Raw genomic sequence first — 16,128 nt, 5'->3', positions numbered from 1 at the left:
GACTTGGGGGGGGTCTTGGGGGATTATCACAATCGTGGGAAGGTTTCTGTTTTTCTAATGAAATAGTTAATATGAATGAAACAGATATTCAATTGCGCGTGATTTGCACGTTTTGCCTTTTGTTTATTTGAAAATGGGAGTGATTGGTGCACGTTGTATCTGGGGCAGCTGGGGGCGCGCAGCGGCCAGAGAAAATGTTGCGCGTTCAAGGGAGGAAAAAAAAAAAATCGGAGTCTGCGCAGTTCCGTTGTTCTCGACACTCCGAACTTTCGGGAGAACCACGGAGGAAGGAGGGGAAAGGGACAGGACAACGCCATTTTTCCTGGTAATTATTTGCTACATATTCAGCTTCTTTTTTTTTTTTTCAAAATACCGCACACCGCGATTAATCCCCAATGACGCACCGCACGCATGATTTAACGCAGATGAGCAGGTAATGGCCAAAATGCGGAAAAAGGAACCTGATTTTCGTCGGAGCAAGCAGACATTTCGTCCTCTGTCTCGACCACGAATAAACGCGTAGCTGTAAGTCCGCGTACCGGAGCGGCGCAAAAACACCACGCCGCTTTGTAAACGCGCGTGTCATCCCCACGATCAATCCACGGCTCTGTACTGAAATTCGCTGTATATCCGGGTTCGCCGTTTTTACGCGGTGGTGTTTCAGCGCGTTGTGGCTCTCAGAGATGGCGGAATCAGTGGGCTGCTCCTTGTGTGAGCAGCCAAGCACGAGCAGCAGGGGGAGAGGCAGGCTCGAGCTCAACAAAGACACAGGAAGACCGCAGCTGATTGGCTCAGACGGGCCACGTGGTCAACGCAAACGCAATGTTAATTTGGAAGGATTTCATACTGAGAAGTTCTTCTGATAACCAGTAGCCTATCAGCTAGCATGAGACTTTTTTAGTCCTCCCACTTATCGTGCGCACAAGAAGACACCACGGGCTCTCCTGTAGGGAGCAGATCACCGTCAGTCGCGCTCTGCCGAGTGCGTCAGGAGCGTGCCAAGCACACCTTTGGTAATTCTGTTACCATGTTCACTTGGCGCACCTGTGGCGCACTATAACACCTGTTTGAGGTCAGAAAAAAACACATTATAATATGTGGCAACCACGTCTTATTACATTCACCACGTTCACCCCATTTAATCACACAGCTCCGCGTCATGACGCGCTGACAGTTTTTGGCAACCCTGAGATTTTTCCAAAGAGGAAACAGCACAACTGTTTTCTGAAATGTTTAAACTTTTGTGAGAAATACGAACAATCTTTATCACATCATGTTCACCACAGCCTCATATTTGACCTGTATTATGATTAAAAAGTTAAGCTCCAAGCGACATTTTGGCAAACCTCGTTTAAAAAAAGATAATGCGCTTAACTGGTGTTTGTGTTCACCCATAGACGTGCAGAAGAGACTGTGTGGAAGCGTTAATCACATGTTTGATGTGCACTTTAGCACTAGGGGTTCTGTGGTCATTTTTCAACAGTCTGACGCATGTTTCACTACGTGTAAGCAGCGGATTTGCGGTGCGTAATTGCGGTTCGACAGTGCCTAAAATGACTCCAGTTAGAGAGTGTGAGATCAAACTGATACCCACTGCCTTCAGATGGTGGCAAATAGAGTCACTGGTGTTAAAGGAAGGATCTTCAGTGTATTATTTAGGTGCACCAGAGAACACAATTGTTGATATTTACATGATGGAAAAAAACGCACCAGGACCTGCAAGCTATTACAGATTTCCTAATTCCTTTTAAACACATTTCCAGAAGTTTTAGCTCAGTTTTGTCAAAACACTAAACACAAAATTGCAAGTTCTCCCTTCTCAAAACTGATCCACCAAAATGCTACGCACAGCATTCCTATGACTATCTTGCACAGATCATCAGTTCAGCACTGATGTAATTTATTTAAAACACCAACATCATATATATGTTTTAGCGTAATGAAGCCAAGCTACATATTCAAGTGTATAGAGCAGTCTAGAACTTTATCATTTTGTTTTGTTCCAAAATTGGTTGCAGTTTTGCAAAAAAAGGAAGTTGTCATATTGTAATGCAATACTGTGAATAAATCTGTTGTAATGACAGAATAATCAGCAGAGGATTAAGTACATACTGTATCTTTGTATCCAATGAGCTCCGATTGTGTTAAACTCACAACCCAGAGTCATACAGTAAACGGTCAGTATAGAATACTGCAATGTTTTTGGTTGAGTGGAATAATTTTAAGAACTGCAGATATTACCTATTTTGGCAAAATTTACAGCAATTGAACTGATGCTGTAAGTATAATCAGACACACTACTACGCACTAGAATCATGTTTAGACTGTCTTTCTGTAGCGATGAAATCAGTGCACAAATACAAAAAGACAACTGATAAACAAATATTTATTTGTTGCTGTAATGCAGTAAAATGTTCAGCTGACTGCAAAATAGTTTTGTTTCTCTGATGCGTTCTTCTCTGTTCTCCGTGCTGCTTTCACCCCCCCAACACCAATGAGTTCACATGAGAGCTCTGACACATGATTGCAGTGTTTTGCTCATTGAGCTTGAACAGGTGAGATGTCAGTGTGACCAGTTGGCAGTGACGGTGTGCCACACTGAAGGCCAGTGTTTTCCATGTGAACAAGGTGTGCTAAATGATGCGGTTTGCACTCAGAGTTGTGCAGTGTGTTAGAAATCCTATTTGAGCTGAAACACGGGAATTGTGCTCGGAGTTTATCAGTCTGAGGTCTTGTTGACAGATGAGCCTCTGTAGGCCTAATGCTCCACTACGACATGTTTGATTTTTAAATCCAACCAGAGGGAGGCAGTGTAGGGACACAAGCTGAAGAGGAACAAGATGTTCTTGGCCTGCGCCCGAGAAAACAACTCCAGTCCACCTCTTACACAAGCTTATTGCTCAAAACTGTAATCTCACTTCCAGGGTTTCTGTGGGTCCTCAAAAGTCTTAAAAGGAATTTAATTCATAAATATAAAAATAAGGCCTTACTTGGTATAAAAAAAATACAAATACAATACAAATATTATTATTATTATTATACAAATATTATTTTAGTACTCATTTTCTTTATGTTGCATTGTAAAATCTCAGAATAAATGCCGACTATATATATATGTGTGTGTGTGTGTGTGTGTGTGTGTGTGTTTATATGTTTTGTTTTGCTTTACTTTGTTTTGTTTTTGTCTTTCATTTTTTTTGTTTTTCTTTTTCCAATTTCCATCCATCCCTGGTGGCATTAAACAGTCTTAAATATAACAAGCCTTAAGATGTAGGCTTCTGTTTCTTAGATCTTTTCAAATATCACTGCTTGAGTTGCTCTCTTTAGATTTTCCACTTGAGCCATGGTGCTCTTTTCTAGTTTGGTGATTAAAGTTTATTCACAAAAAAAAACAAAACAGTTCTTATGGCTTAAATGAGCAGTTGCGGTTTTAGAATCAGATGTCGAGGCTCTCGGGACATTGGTCCACAGAGTGTGAAACTGCTTCAAGTGGAGTTTGAGCTGTGACAGTTCTCAGTTCTCAAATCTTGAATATATACATTTTCTGTGCTTGGATGGATCAGTTAATGCTACTGGCAATCAGTACAATCAGAATAAATTATACAGTAAATTCTGTATTATTGATATGTATTTATTTAGCAGACACCCGCCCAAAGCAACATCCGTATTAATATATTTGTAGAAAACACACTAATTAGAAAACAAAAAAAAAAAACAAAAAAAAAGCAACTCAAATGTGTCAAAAGCTTTTTTATTGTTAATTTTTTTCTGAAAATTACAACTCTTAGATTGTGCCAGTTTTCCAAGTAGGCTTCACCCTCAGATAATTAATTAGTTTTCAAGAAAATTGACTTAGCAGGTCACTTTTTATACCCAGATAACCCTTAAACTAGCCAAGCAACTTAACTTGATTTTTTTCAAAAAATATGGGAAGAAGGCAATGAGCAGCTTATTAGAAAATCACCTCATAAAAAAGCACAAAAAAGGTAAACAAAAGAAGAAAAAACAAAGTAACAAGAAAATGACCCCAAGAAAGTTCTTAAAAAATGTCTTTCTCGAAAAGTTAAATATAAGTTAAATATAGGATTATAGAATTAAAAATATATTTTTCTTAACGTTTTCCATTTTTGGATAATATCTAATGATCTTTTCACAGCTAATTGTCATTTTCTTGTCCTCTTTCACCTTTATTTTTGTAACTTGCTAAACATTTCTTGCTAAGTTGCCCATTGCCTTTTTTTTGCCATGTTTTCAAAAGAAATCAATCCAATTTTCTCAAGTCCTTTAGGTTTGGATGCTTGTGCAGCACAACTCATCTGAAGTCGATCCAGATTTTAAAGTGTTTAATACATTCAATGACAGCATTGAAAAAGCTGTGTGCCTGTAGTCGATTGCAATAGTTTGTATATTGTTTCAGAAGCAGAGCTTTTATTCCTGTTCACCTAAAGTTACTTAGTTTATCATTAACGTTGTGTTTTCTCTGTCTTGCATTCTCTCCTCTGTGCTGTCTCTCTTTCCTCCTTCTTTTCCCTCCTTCTCTTCTTCATCTTTTTCTCTCTCTGTCTCTCTCTTTACTCTGTCAGAGGTGTCCCCAGCCCAGACTGGCAGGTGGATCAGGACCACGGAGTCGTGGAGGGCGGTGAAATTTGGACTCAGAATCAAGCTGAGTTGTACCGGGCCGTCAGAAGAGGTGGAGGAGGAGTGGACGAGGCGGAGGTGGAGCCATGTCGTGGCGTGAGGACGAGGAAGAGTTGAAGGTGGGAGGAGTGCCAGCAGGGTTGAGATCCAAGCCGAGGTTCTCCTTCAGTGAGGTCAAACTGCTGCTGGAGGCGGTGAAGAGGAACAGATACATTCTCCTCAGTGAGTAGGAACATGTGTGTTGTTGTCTTTACTCATTTTTTTTGGTTGGATCTTTGGGGTTGAATTTGTAGAAAGCAAAAGTATTGTCTACAGGGAGAAATGATTTGGATTTGTGCCACTGTTAAAGTTTTCTTTCAGTTATCTGACAGGTAATTTACAGGTGCTGTAGGTTAATAAAAATAATAAAGTATATTATAGTTGTAGAGTCAAAGTGTGGGCCATATGCCAATGATGGCCCTCAGAAACATTCTTTGCAAATGTCATGTAATAAAAGAGTCATAAGTCATAGTATAGTATGCCATAAAAAATAACTAGGTCTTAGCATAGCATGATATTTAAAAAGTCGGATATAAAAGTACAATATGCGATAAACATGTCATAGTAAAGCATGCCATGGACTTGGCCCTTTGCTGCATGTCATCCCCTCTCTCTCCCGCTTTCACACATTCTCTGTCTTATTAAATAAAGGCCAAAAAAGACCCAAAAATATCTTTAAAAAAATATATATATATAAATATATATATATATATATCATTATACTTGAAATTTATAAAACATTTATGAAAAATTAAATAGTATAGCATGTCATAAAAATTGCTATTAAAACACTATAGTCATAGTGTAACACCACTGTAAAAAAAAGCTAAGGAAAATAAAAATAAAAAGATAAAAATCTTATTATTGCATACCATAACAAAATGCCATGACAAAAAATTCATAAAAAAGTCATCGTATGGCATACCATAAAAAATAAAAATTCATAAATATATGTAAACAGAAGTCATATCATGCCAAAAAGAAATGACCAGGACCAGGACTGATGTCTCACCTCATCTCTCTCTGTCTCTTCCTGCAGGGAAGTTCAACCACGGTGTGTCGGCTGAAGCCAAGAAACGGACCTGGCTTGATATCACCAGTCAGGTCAACGGACTGGGAGAGAATCACAGAGAGGTTTGTTGTCGGGACAATTATATAATAATCTTTATTTGTAAAGCTCCTTTCATACAAGAAATGCAGCCCAATGGGCTCTCCAAGAAAGAAATTACATGAATCAAGTGCTTCACATCAAAAGACACAAGATATAATCAAATCTGTGTCCTGGGTCTTCCCCGGGGCTTCCTACCGGTGGGATGTGCCCTGAACACCTCACCAAGGAGGCGTCCTGGAGGCATCCTAATTAGATGCCCGAGCCACCTCATCTGGCTTTTCTCAACGCGGAGGAGCAGCGGCTCTACTCCGAGCTCCTTCTGGATGACCGAGCTTCTCACCCTATATCTAAGGGAGAGCCCAGCCACCCTACGGAGGAAGCTCATTTCGGCCGCTTGTACCCGCTATCTTGTTCTTTCGATCACTACCCAAAGCTCGTGACCATAGGTTAGGGTAGGAATGAAGATCGACCGGTAAATCGAGAGCTTTGCCTTTCGGCTCAGCTCCCTTCACCACGACAGATCGGTGCAGGTCTTAACGCATTCCTCACTCAGTAACAGTTGATTTTTGTGACACCAGCTGCAGCTGGTTTGTACAGCTTATACTGCCACCAAGTGTTGGATTGGACTCACAGTCAGAAACTTAAAAAAAAATAAAAAAAAACTGAACTACTTAAAAAAAAAAAAAATAAATAAATAAATATTGAACATGTAAATTTTCTGTGCTTGGATGGATCAGACTTAATTATAGAGTAAATTATATATTATTTTATGTTTTTATTTGGCAGTCAGTTGTCCAAAACAACATACATATTAATATATCTGTAGAAAAAAAATGCTAATTAGAAAAAAAATTAGTAAAAAGCAACTCAAATATGGGAAAAGCTTTTTTTTTTTTTTTTTGCTGAAAATGTTAACTCTTAAAGTGTGTCAGTTTTCCAAGTGAGCTTCCCCCTCAGAACAAATTCATAGTTTTCAAGAAAATCTAATTAGCAGGAGACTTTTCTCTCTCAGTTAACCCTTTAAAACCTGAGCAACTCAGCTGGATTCCTTTTAAATATAATGTGAAGAAGAAGGCAATGAGCAGCTTAACAAGAAGTGCCCCCCAAAAAGAAAAAAAAACAAGAAAGTGCTAACAATAAAATAAATAAAATTATTTTTGTCCTCCTGTAACACAATTTTGAATACATAATTACAAGAATTGTAAATATATAATTACAAGAATTTTAATTTAATTATAATAAAATATATAATTACAAGTATCTTAATTTAATTATAGTTAAAATATAATTACAAGAATTTTAATTTAATTAGAATTAAATGTATAATTACAAGAATTTTATATATGAGTTTGGTTCTTTTAAAGAGGATTATATGTGAAAACACCCTAAGAACCTCTGTGTTTTTAGTGCTGACCGTCTTGGCCAGGTCTTCCTTAAAAGAGACTCAGAGGGATACAAAATAAATTAAAAAAAGAACTGTTTATGAGTCAAAAACTACTACTTCTGCAACTTGACTGGTTCGTGGAGGCATTAAAAGCTTCACCATCACATTTATCAGTCAGAGGTCATGTCTTCAAATGAATTATTTTGCCCGACCAGCCGCCCAAAACTAAAAAATACACAACTTGCCATGATATGGAATTTCTTGGTATTTGTTCTTGATAAATTACTAATTAATCATTTGAACTGCTGGCAGTATAGTTTCTGTCCAGACTAATTCACTTCTTTGTTTCAGCAGTAGTTTGAGGCATCAGTGGATGTTGCAGTAGTAGTGAGTTTCTACGTGAAAAGAGTGATTATCATCATCATTTTAAAAGAATGTTTAATTTTCTGACAGGTGCGTCAGATCATGAAGAAATGGGCGGACCTTAAATGTGACGCAAAGAGACGCATGGTGGCCCTCCGGAGCCCCAATGGCAGCAACCTGAGGAAGAAGAACCTGGGCCCCGTGGAAAGGATGGTCCACAAGATACTGATGATGAGTCCCAGAGGAGGTGAGCAGCTGTGGGTGGAGAGTGTATCGTCTGTGAAATCTGTGTTTTATTAGTCAATTTAAGGTCGGGTTGTTAGCGTGAGAGCATCAGTACATAAGTTGAATGATGCATAAAATAGCTTTTGCCCCTGAATAATTGTAATACATGAGGTGATCCGCTTCTTTAACATGGATGATCATACTGTGACAATCCCAGAGGAAGCAGCTGTGATCTACAGAAACTACTATTTGAACATTTTCCATTTAATAATAATAACTGTAATAATAATAACTTTATTTATATAGCATTGTTAAAAACAATGTTTGAGTTTACAAAGCGCTTTGACAAACAAGGCAAAGCAGAAATTCTACACACGGCGATACAACAATGGAAAGAAGAACAGTCATATTGTGATAAAACTAAAACCATACGACAAATTATGTAAGATGCAGGACGTAAAATGTTAATCTAAAACAATGCAAAGAAAAAGACCAAACACAACAACAACAGAAACAATAAAAGCAATAAAATCACAAATAAAAGGAAATAAAATAGATAAAACATACACCGAAAAAGATAAAAGAAATTGAAATAATAATAATAAATAAAAGACAATAGATATAGCGAAAATAAAGAGTGTTTATTGCAAAATATATTATGAGTTTTTAGAAAAGCAGCTGAAAAATGAGTGCTTCCTGGACTCAAAAGTTAGTCTGTTTTGGATGCTCTTTGGGTGGGTAAACATAAGGATTTGAAAAAAAAAGGTAACTTAAAAAATGTTAAAATGACCTAAATAAAATTATTAAAAAAAAAAAAAGTTAAAATTCCTTATTTCTATGGCATCGTGGTGATGGACCTTAAAAACACACTAACTACACGTTTTGGCATACAAGCCTTTGTCAGGGAGTCAAACAGATCAAGACACTTCTATTAGAGTGTAAGTGTTCACATATTCCAGCACATGGCAACACTCAGGCCTACTAAACTCATAAATATTACAAATAGCAACAAAACAAAGAAAAAAAAACAAAAAAACTTTTATTTACACACAGTGACGAATGTTTACAAGAAAGCAGTAAAATCTAGGTCCTCATTTAAGCCTAGGTATTTAGTTGCCTGTAATTTATGAATGAATTTCAACTGGGTGCTCTGGTTGCATTTATATGTTCCTTTATGAGCTTAACCTTGTCTGTTGGGGTTTGGGTGGAAGATAGCTGTGTACCAGTTTATTTTACAGATTAATTCTGTTATTATATGATATATATATATATAATAAATACCGCTTTTTTCAGTTGAGGATTTAATCTAAGGTAAACCCTTTCTTTTCTTTTAGTAATTTTGAGAGGGTTACCTTAGAATGCAGTTTAAATTCCTCCTGTTTGCTTATAAAGCTCTGAACGGGCTTGCCCGTCATACCTGTCTGACCTTTTACGGCTGTATTCGCCAACACGGTCACTGAGGTCCGCTGACAAATCACTCCTCGTCATCCCTAAAACAAGATTGAGGTTTGCTATCATGGCCTCCAGACTCTGGGACGAGCTTCCAGATAAGACTAGCCCTCACCTCGCCTTGTTTTAAATCTCATTTAAAAAGTCATTTATTCTCCATGGCTTTCTTTGACCATGTATGAGAGTTGACAGTTTCTGTAGTTTTTTATCTTGTGGTTTTATTGCCTTTTTAAATAACATGGGTTTTCTTGTTTTTTGTCCTCTTTTCTGTAATTTGTGCTATTTTATATTTATTATTTTTATCACTATTAAAAAAAAAAGTATTTATCAATGTACAGCACTTTGGTCAACTCTGTTATATAAATTTGGATTGGCATTTGCATCTCCTGAAACTTATACATGGAGATTCAGGGAAGATCTGGCTGAGTGTACAGTCACTTTCAATAACACCACAGTTTCTGGTAATAATCTGTTTAATGTTTTCTGCTTCTGTACTGTATGTTGGGACAGGAAATACCACTCTCTCTTTTGTTTCTGTGGAGGACTTCTTTGTAGTAATGTCTGTCAGTAATTGAATTTTGTAATATAACAAACTCCAACTCCAACACAAACTTAAGACTTTAAATGTCATTATAGCAAATTTTTAATCAAAATTGAGAGTTTCAACATTAAATACAGCAAGTTCCTAGTTACTATTTTTTAAAGTCAAGTGAAAATTTGAATAACAAAATGAATAAATAAAAATAGCTCCCTGAGGTTTTACAAAGTAAAAGTTCCTCCCATGCTGACACTTTCTTTGCACTTTTTAATCTACTCATTTTTATCAGTGATTATTAAATTAAAACACTGATGCAGATAATCAGCAAAATGCCAAATATCGGCTCCAATGATCGGCAGGTCGGCCCCCTTGCAGAGATGCTCAAATAACATATCAAATTGTGGTCATTTCTTTTGTTATCAATTATTGTTTGTTTGTTGTTTTTTAGATTGCGACAGTGATCTGGACTTTGCGGAAGATGACGATTTTTCCAAGCTTTACAGTAAAGGCCCCTCCCCCACCCCGCCGCCCTACTCCTACCTCAACTTCACTGACAACTCCCAGTCCGGGCCCCCAGGAGCCTCCTATGACTTCTCTCCTCTCTCCTCGCCTGAGAAAGAGCTTGGTGGTAAGTAAAGCTGCACACATCACTGCCGTCACTAACATGTCTTCATTTTTGAACGCAGAAGTATTGCTCTGTTTTCACCTACCCTGACTGTACTGTAGGAATCCATAAAACACTTCTGATCTCGTTATAGTTTGAAAACTAAAGAGACGGCCAGCAGGACGGATCATGGAGAGGACAGATGTGACGTTTTGACACTGTGTTTAGCCTGTGCTCTGTGGGAGATTTAACACTTTCCCTGCCAGAGTATTATTATTATGAAGGTGCCAGCCAGCGCTAGCATTTTTGGACATATTTACTAATCTTCAAAAATTTCCAGAATATTTTGTGTTTTGAATATATAAACAATGAATCCATCAAGATAAAGAACAGATCTTCTACTTTCATACACCAAAAAAACATTTTATTCTAGTTTTTTCCGTTCCTTTTTTTTTTTTATCAACTCCTGAATTTGTGCATTTTCATTAAAAAAAAAGCCAAAACTACGTTTCGGACAAAAAGCAGAGAAAATCGTATTTTTGTCAGAGAGTCATTTTCAAGAGCAAAATTGAGTTCATGTTTTTTTGTATTTTTCTTCTTATTTTCTTATGTCAACTTGAATTGTACAAAATAATACTGTAAAATTCAAATGCAATGCACTCACTCACAATATAACTAGTGAAAATTGGGTGCTGAATCCTCCAAATGAATATCAAATCAGTTGAAATAGGACAGCACTCCAATTATAGCATCTTTTATTATTGCCTCATGGATGTTTCGGGCCAGACGCCCTTCTTCAGTGTGTACAATGGCAATAATACAGAGACTTTTTTTTTTTTTTTTTTTTACAAGCTTTCTGCAAGAGGTAGAATCACAGTAATATTATGAAAGTATAAATAAATAAATGCAACAAAGAGACAGTAGAAAATATCCATTGGCCCTGGCTCTCTCCCTCTCTCTTTCTCTTTCATTTCTGTCATAATTATATTTCAACTGTTATTTACATCTGTCCATCCTGGAAGAGGGATCCCTCATCATTCTCTGCCGCTCTTCCTGAGGTTTCTTCCTTTTTTTCCCTTTTTACCCCTTTCCCTGTAACGGTACAGGGGTTCTTTTTTGGGAGTTTTTCCTTAGGTAATGTGAGGGTCTAAAGCCCTCTGAGGCATGATTTGTGAAAATGGGCTTTATAAATAAAATTGACTTGACTTGACTTTTATTCCTACGACCATCACTGGGGTGTACTCATTTTTGCACCATGGACTTAAGTCATGTTGTTAGAAAACGTCCAGTTTGATTTTAGTTTCTGAGTAATCTCATTTAAAACCAATAAGCCAGAGTTATTAAAACATTTTAGTGTACGTATAGGATCCCATAGATGGTATTCTAAGGAGATCTGTGTACTCATTTATGCTGAACACTGGACATGCACACATGCACACACACACAAACACACACACACACACACACACACACACACAAATATATATATATATATATATATATATATACACACATATATATATATACATACATATATACATATATACTATATATATCTACACATATATAAACATTGATGCATTGTCATTGAGCCAGAGGGTGAGAGCTTCCAAAAGGGTGAATTCAATAATACTTTGGAAACATCGAGAAATTTAAACACCTTAAAAAGAAACCAAAGAAAACTGTGTTTGATGAAAACAGATTCATTTTATGAATGTTCAGTTTCTTGTCTACTGCATTACCTTCAAGTTTGAAGTATTCTTAAAGATTAAAGATTGAAAAATTGTTAATGGCAGCTTGCTGATGTTTTGCAGGTGATCCTTTCCACTCCTCCCCTGACTTTGACCTGGCTGAGGATGGAGGTAAGACTCAAGAAACCTGACTATTGCTTGTTGCAGCTGGAAAATCAAAGAGAAGTAAAATGTTTTTTTTCTGCAGGTCATTTGCCGCAATTTCAGGAAATATGTACTATGACTATTTTGAATGACATTTTTATGGCAGGCTGCTCTGAATAATGGTTACTTCTGAATGACATACTGTGGTTAGCTTTGACATTTATTATGGCACACTATACTAAGACTTTTATGATTTATCATAGAAATTGACAGTGACACATTTTTATGGCTATGACTATACTATGAGATTTTGATGAATGCCGATACTATACTATGACTAATGAATTGTTTACATTTTGCTAACATACTCTACTGACTTTTTTTGTGACTGGACAAACCACTCTACACTATATTGTGAATTGTTAATTTTTTTAATGACATATTTTACAATGAACCTTAAAAATTTTTTAAAGTTTTTTTTACATTTCAAATGACATACTATGAAATGTTTTATGATTTTTTAAATTTATTTTTATGACACATTTTTGTTTAAAGGCTTACTTCAGAGTGGCCATTATGATTTAAGTTTACATTTTTTTATGACATACAATACTATGACTTTTATGATTTTTTTTAATGGCATATTATACAATCACTTTTTAAAACATTTTTGGCATTAACAAAGCTATGACTTAAGATATATTAATACAATTGATATCTCTTTTGACATATGACACTATGATATTTTTTTTACTTTTTATTGCAGTTTTTTAATTTGTATTTCTGATGACATATTTTACTGTGACTTTTTTCATGATTTCTGCCTACATACTACACTATGACTTCTTTTCATGATGACAACATACTATACTATCACAAAAAAGATTTTTGATGACATACTATGTACTATGGCTTCTTTTTTTTGACATACTATTCTTAAACTTTTCTTGATTTGCAGCTTTTCTGTGACTTTTAGTCAAAGCTGTCAAAAAGCAACAACATATATTTAAAAAAAACAACTTTGTTTTCATCAACTTCTGAGAAAGTGTAAAACTGACTTCTGTGTCTTTTTCTCTGTTATCTTCCAGAACGTTCCATGGACTTTGAAGAAAATGACAACTCCATGTTCTCCTCCTATGCTTCCTCTCTTCCTGCAACCTCCTCCCCCTCCCTGGACCCCCTGCCTGACAACACTCTGCTGAGGATGAAGCCGGTCCACACCTACTCCCGAAACAACAGTCAGAACCACACCTCCTCTCGAACTCCGCCTGGCCCCTCCTCCTCTGCAGCCTCCACCTCCTCTGCTTTCCCCTCAGTGTCAGATTCAGACGCCGCCTTGTCCTCTGTTGCGCCTCTTCCGTCGCAGTCCCCCACAAGCTCCAACGTGACTGCCTCCTCCCTCCCTGCTCCTTCCTCCTCATTGCCCCCCCCTCCTCCTCCACCTACTTCCTCATCCTCTGCTGCGGCCAATACCTCGACTTCAAACCCTGCACCTAGTTCTTCATCCTTCCCACCACCTCCTGCTCCTCCCACTGCTGTGTCTTCCTCCTCCGCTGCTCCTACTGCAACCTCCTCTTCAAACTCTCATCGACCTCCTCCTCCTCCTTCCTCAGTGCCCCTACCCAATCATGCTTCCACGTCGAGCTCAAACCCGACTGACCCTCTCCCGGCTGGAGCGCCCTCCCACAGGGAGCGGGTGGCCCAGATGGCCTCCCAGAGCCTCCAGCAGCAGCGGGCCAGCAGGATGCTCCTGACCTCGGTGTCTCAGTCCCTGGAGATGTTGGCTCAGTCCGTCCAGCTGCTGGTGGAGAGCCAGCAGGAGTTTGTGCAGGAGTCTCTGCTGCTGCAGAGGGAGACGGTGGACGTCTTGAGGGATTTCTCTAACACGGCGCTGACCATGCTGAGAGACAAAGCCAACAGTGGACAACTGGCTGCACACCACCATCCCGCTGCTCACTTCTGAATAAAAATATGGAGGTGAACAAAATTTCAGAACAAACATGAACAGTTGACCAAAAGCCAAGTACAGGTATTTGTTTGTGCAGCGGGAGCAGGTTACAGGCGATCGACCAGCATGCGGAGACCTTCTGATGTGATTGAAACATCCATCTTATAAAAACATGCCACGATGGCTTCACCAGCCACCATGGCTGCTGGACAGAAATGTTCTGGGACAATTTTTCTTTTTGCCCAGAGGCACAAACACATGCAGCTTTAGGCCAAAGGCTGTTTATTTATGTGCCTGAAACTTTTTTTTTCTATATTCACTTTTTGTTTCTTGCAGGCTCATGTGTTTAAACCTTGGAAACCTGAATAGGCATCAGATTCCTTGTGCTCCACTTTAGGAGTATTTCAACCTCTGAAACCTGAGCAAATTGATTCCTGAGAAATTTGATTTCTTTCAAAAACATCTCCTACAAAACAGCAATCAGCAACTTGGTTTAAAAAAATGGTAAAAAGTGACAAGAGAATTATCTCAAAATTATCTAAAAAACAGAAAGAATCAAAGGAAAATGATCAGAGACCTATGGGGGATATAGCAAGAAAACTAAAATTCTGATTATTATATATTTAAAATTTGGTTAATAAAAAAATCTTTGTTTTTATCACTTTATTTTAGCATTCCCTTCTTTTAAAGTCATTCCCTATTTTTGATCTTTTATTGTTTTTGCTATTATTTTGGTTATTTCATAAGCTGTTAATTGTCCTCTTTCCATTTTTTGATAGAAATCAAGCCAATTTGCTCAGGTTTAAAGGGTTAAAAGTGGTGTTTCAAGCTGCTGAAGCCCTGTCACTCCTCACTCCTTTTTCTTCCACTGGTTCAGCTGGCTCACAAACATGGATAACAAAATAACTGTAATGTGTGCCGTAGAATATAAAAGTATTAATCTTGCGTTTGAGCTCCAAAACCGACTCTGCATCAGAGTGGGAGCGTCTCTCCAACCTCCATGTTCACATCGGACTGTTGGGATCTTTCAATGGAGGAACACCTGATCTGGTGGCAGGAGCTGCTGAGACAGAGCAGAAAGAACTTGCTGTCCTCATCATAAGTACATCCTGTCTAACTCACCGAACGGGATGTGGTTGAACATGTCTGTGATGCAACAACCACAGAGGAATTGTGGATTCAAAACTTAGAGATGATCCGCTGTACTTTTACAGAGTTATGTGATGCAGTAACACCTGTTGTAGTGCCTGCTGCATCATGAGGGAGCCAATTCCTTAGCATCATGTGATCTATAAAAGATTAAAAAACAGTGTTTCCATTGCAGTTTTGTGAAATATGGCTTTTTGATTTTTTTTCCAAAATCCAAGTCTCCATTAAGCGTATTTTACATTGACAATTTCAATTTGCGTAGTTTGAGGGTTGATAGAAATGCACCTCCTGGGAGCTCCTGCCAAGCTCTGATGTGGTGAAAGGGTGAACTATTGAACTTGTAAAACAAGGTGAAATTTTTAATGTAGATTTGATGCAGAATAAGCTCGAGCTAACTCCTTTACTTCAGCCTGAGATCCTGGCAAACATAACATTCCTGGAAATACACAGAGGACTGGTGTTATGTACACACTCGTATGCATTATTTTGTGGTTTTAAGCATCAGTGAAGCATAACATTTAGAAACTCAACAGAACATGTTAGTGTTTGCCCTGCTGCCAGTGATGTGCTGTTGAAACTCTTGTTCTTTGACCCTCTTCATCTAGATGCTAATGCTGTTTTCTAAATTTGCCCCCCCCCCCCTTACTGAAAATGCATCATCCACACTTGCAGTTGGCTCTCTGTCTAATTGACTGACCAAATAAATGACTGTCTGCTGTAACACCAGGCTATGTAATGTTTCCCTCCAAACAAATCCTGAGAATAAAGGTTTTATTATTTAAAGGAGACAAATGTGTTTGCAGAATATCTTTAGAATTTTTGTAGAAATGTTGAGTTAAGTGCAA

The 16,128-nt window shown here is 37.8% G+C and overlaps 1 protein-coding gene across 1 annotated transcript; it reads left to right on the top strand.

The window, feature by feature from the left end:
• The first annotated feature begins 167 nt into the window (after positions 1 to 167).
• Positions 168 to 16,075, top strand: LOC121942856 (uncharacterized). The gene is made up of 7 exons (XM_088079346.1): positions 168 to 325; positions 4,584 to 4,860; positions 5,717 to 5,811; positions 7,626 to 7,782; positions 10,196 to 10,375; positions 12,166 to 12,213; positions 13,275 to 16,075. Exons 2-7 carry the CDS (start codon positions 4,725 to 4,727, stop codon positions 14,147 to 14,149), a joined length of 1,491 nt encoding a protein of 496 aa, XP_087935472.1. The 5' UTR covers positions 168 to 325; positions 4,584 to 4,724; the 3' UTR covers positions 14,150 to 16,075.
• Positions 16,076 to 16,128: the final 53 nt, after the last annotated feature.

The sequence above is a fragment of the Plectropomus leopardus genome, chromosome 6 (assembly GCF_026936395.1).
Source record: "Plectropomus leopardus strain MGB_pleo_1.0 chromosome 6, ASM2693639v1, whole genome shotgun sequence".
Lineage (NCBI taxonomy): Eukaryota > Metazoa > Chordata > Actinopteri > Perciformes > Serranidae > Plectropomus > Plectropomus leopardus.
This window is presented reverse-complemented; position numbering and strand designations above follow the sequence as displayed.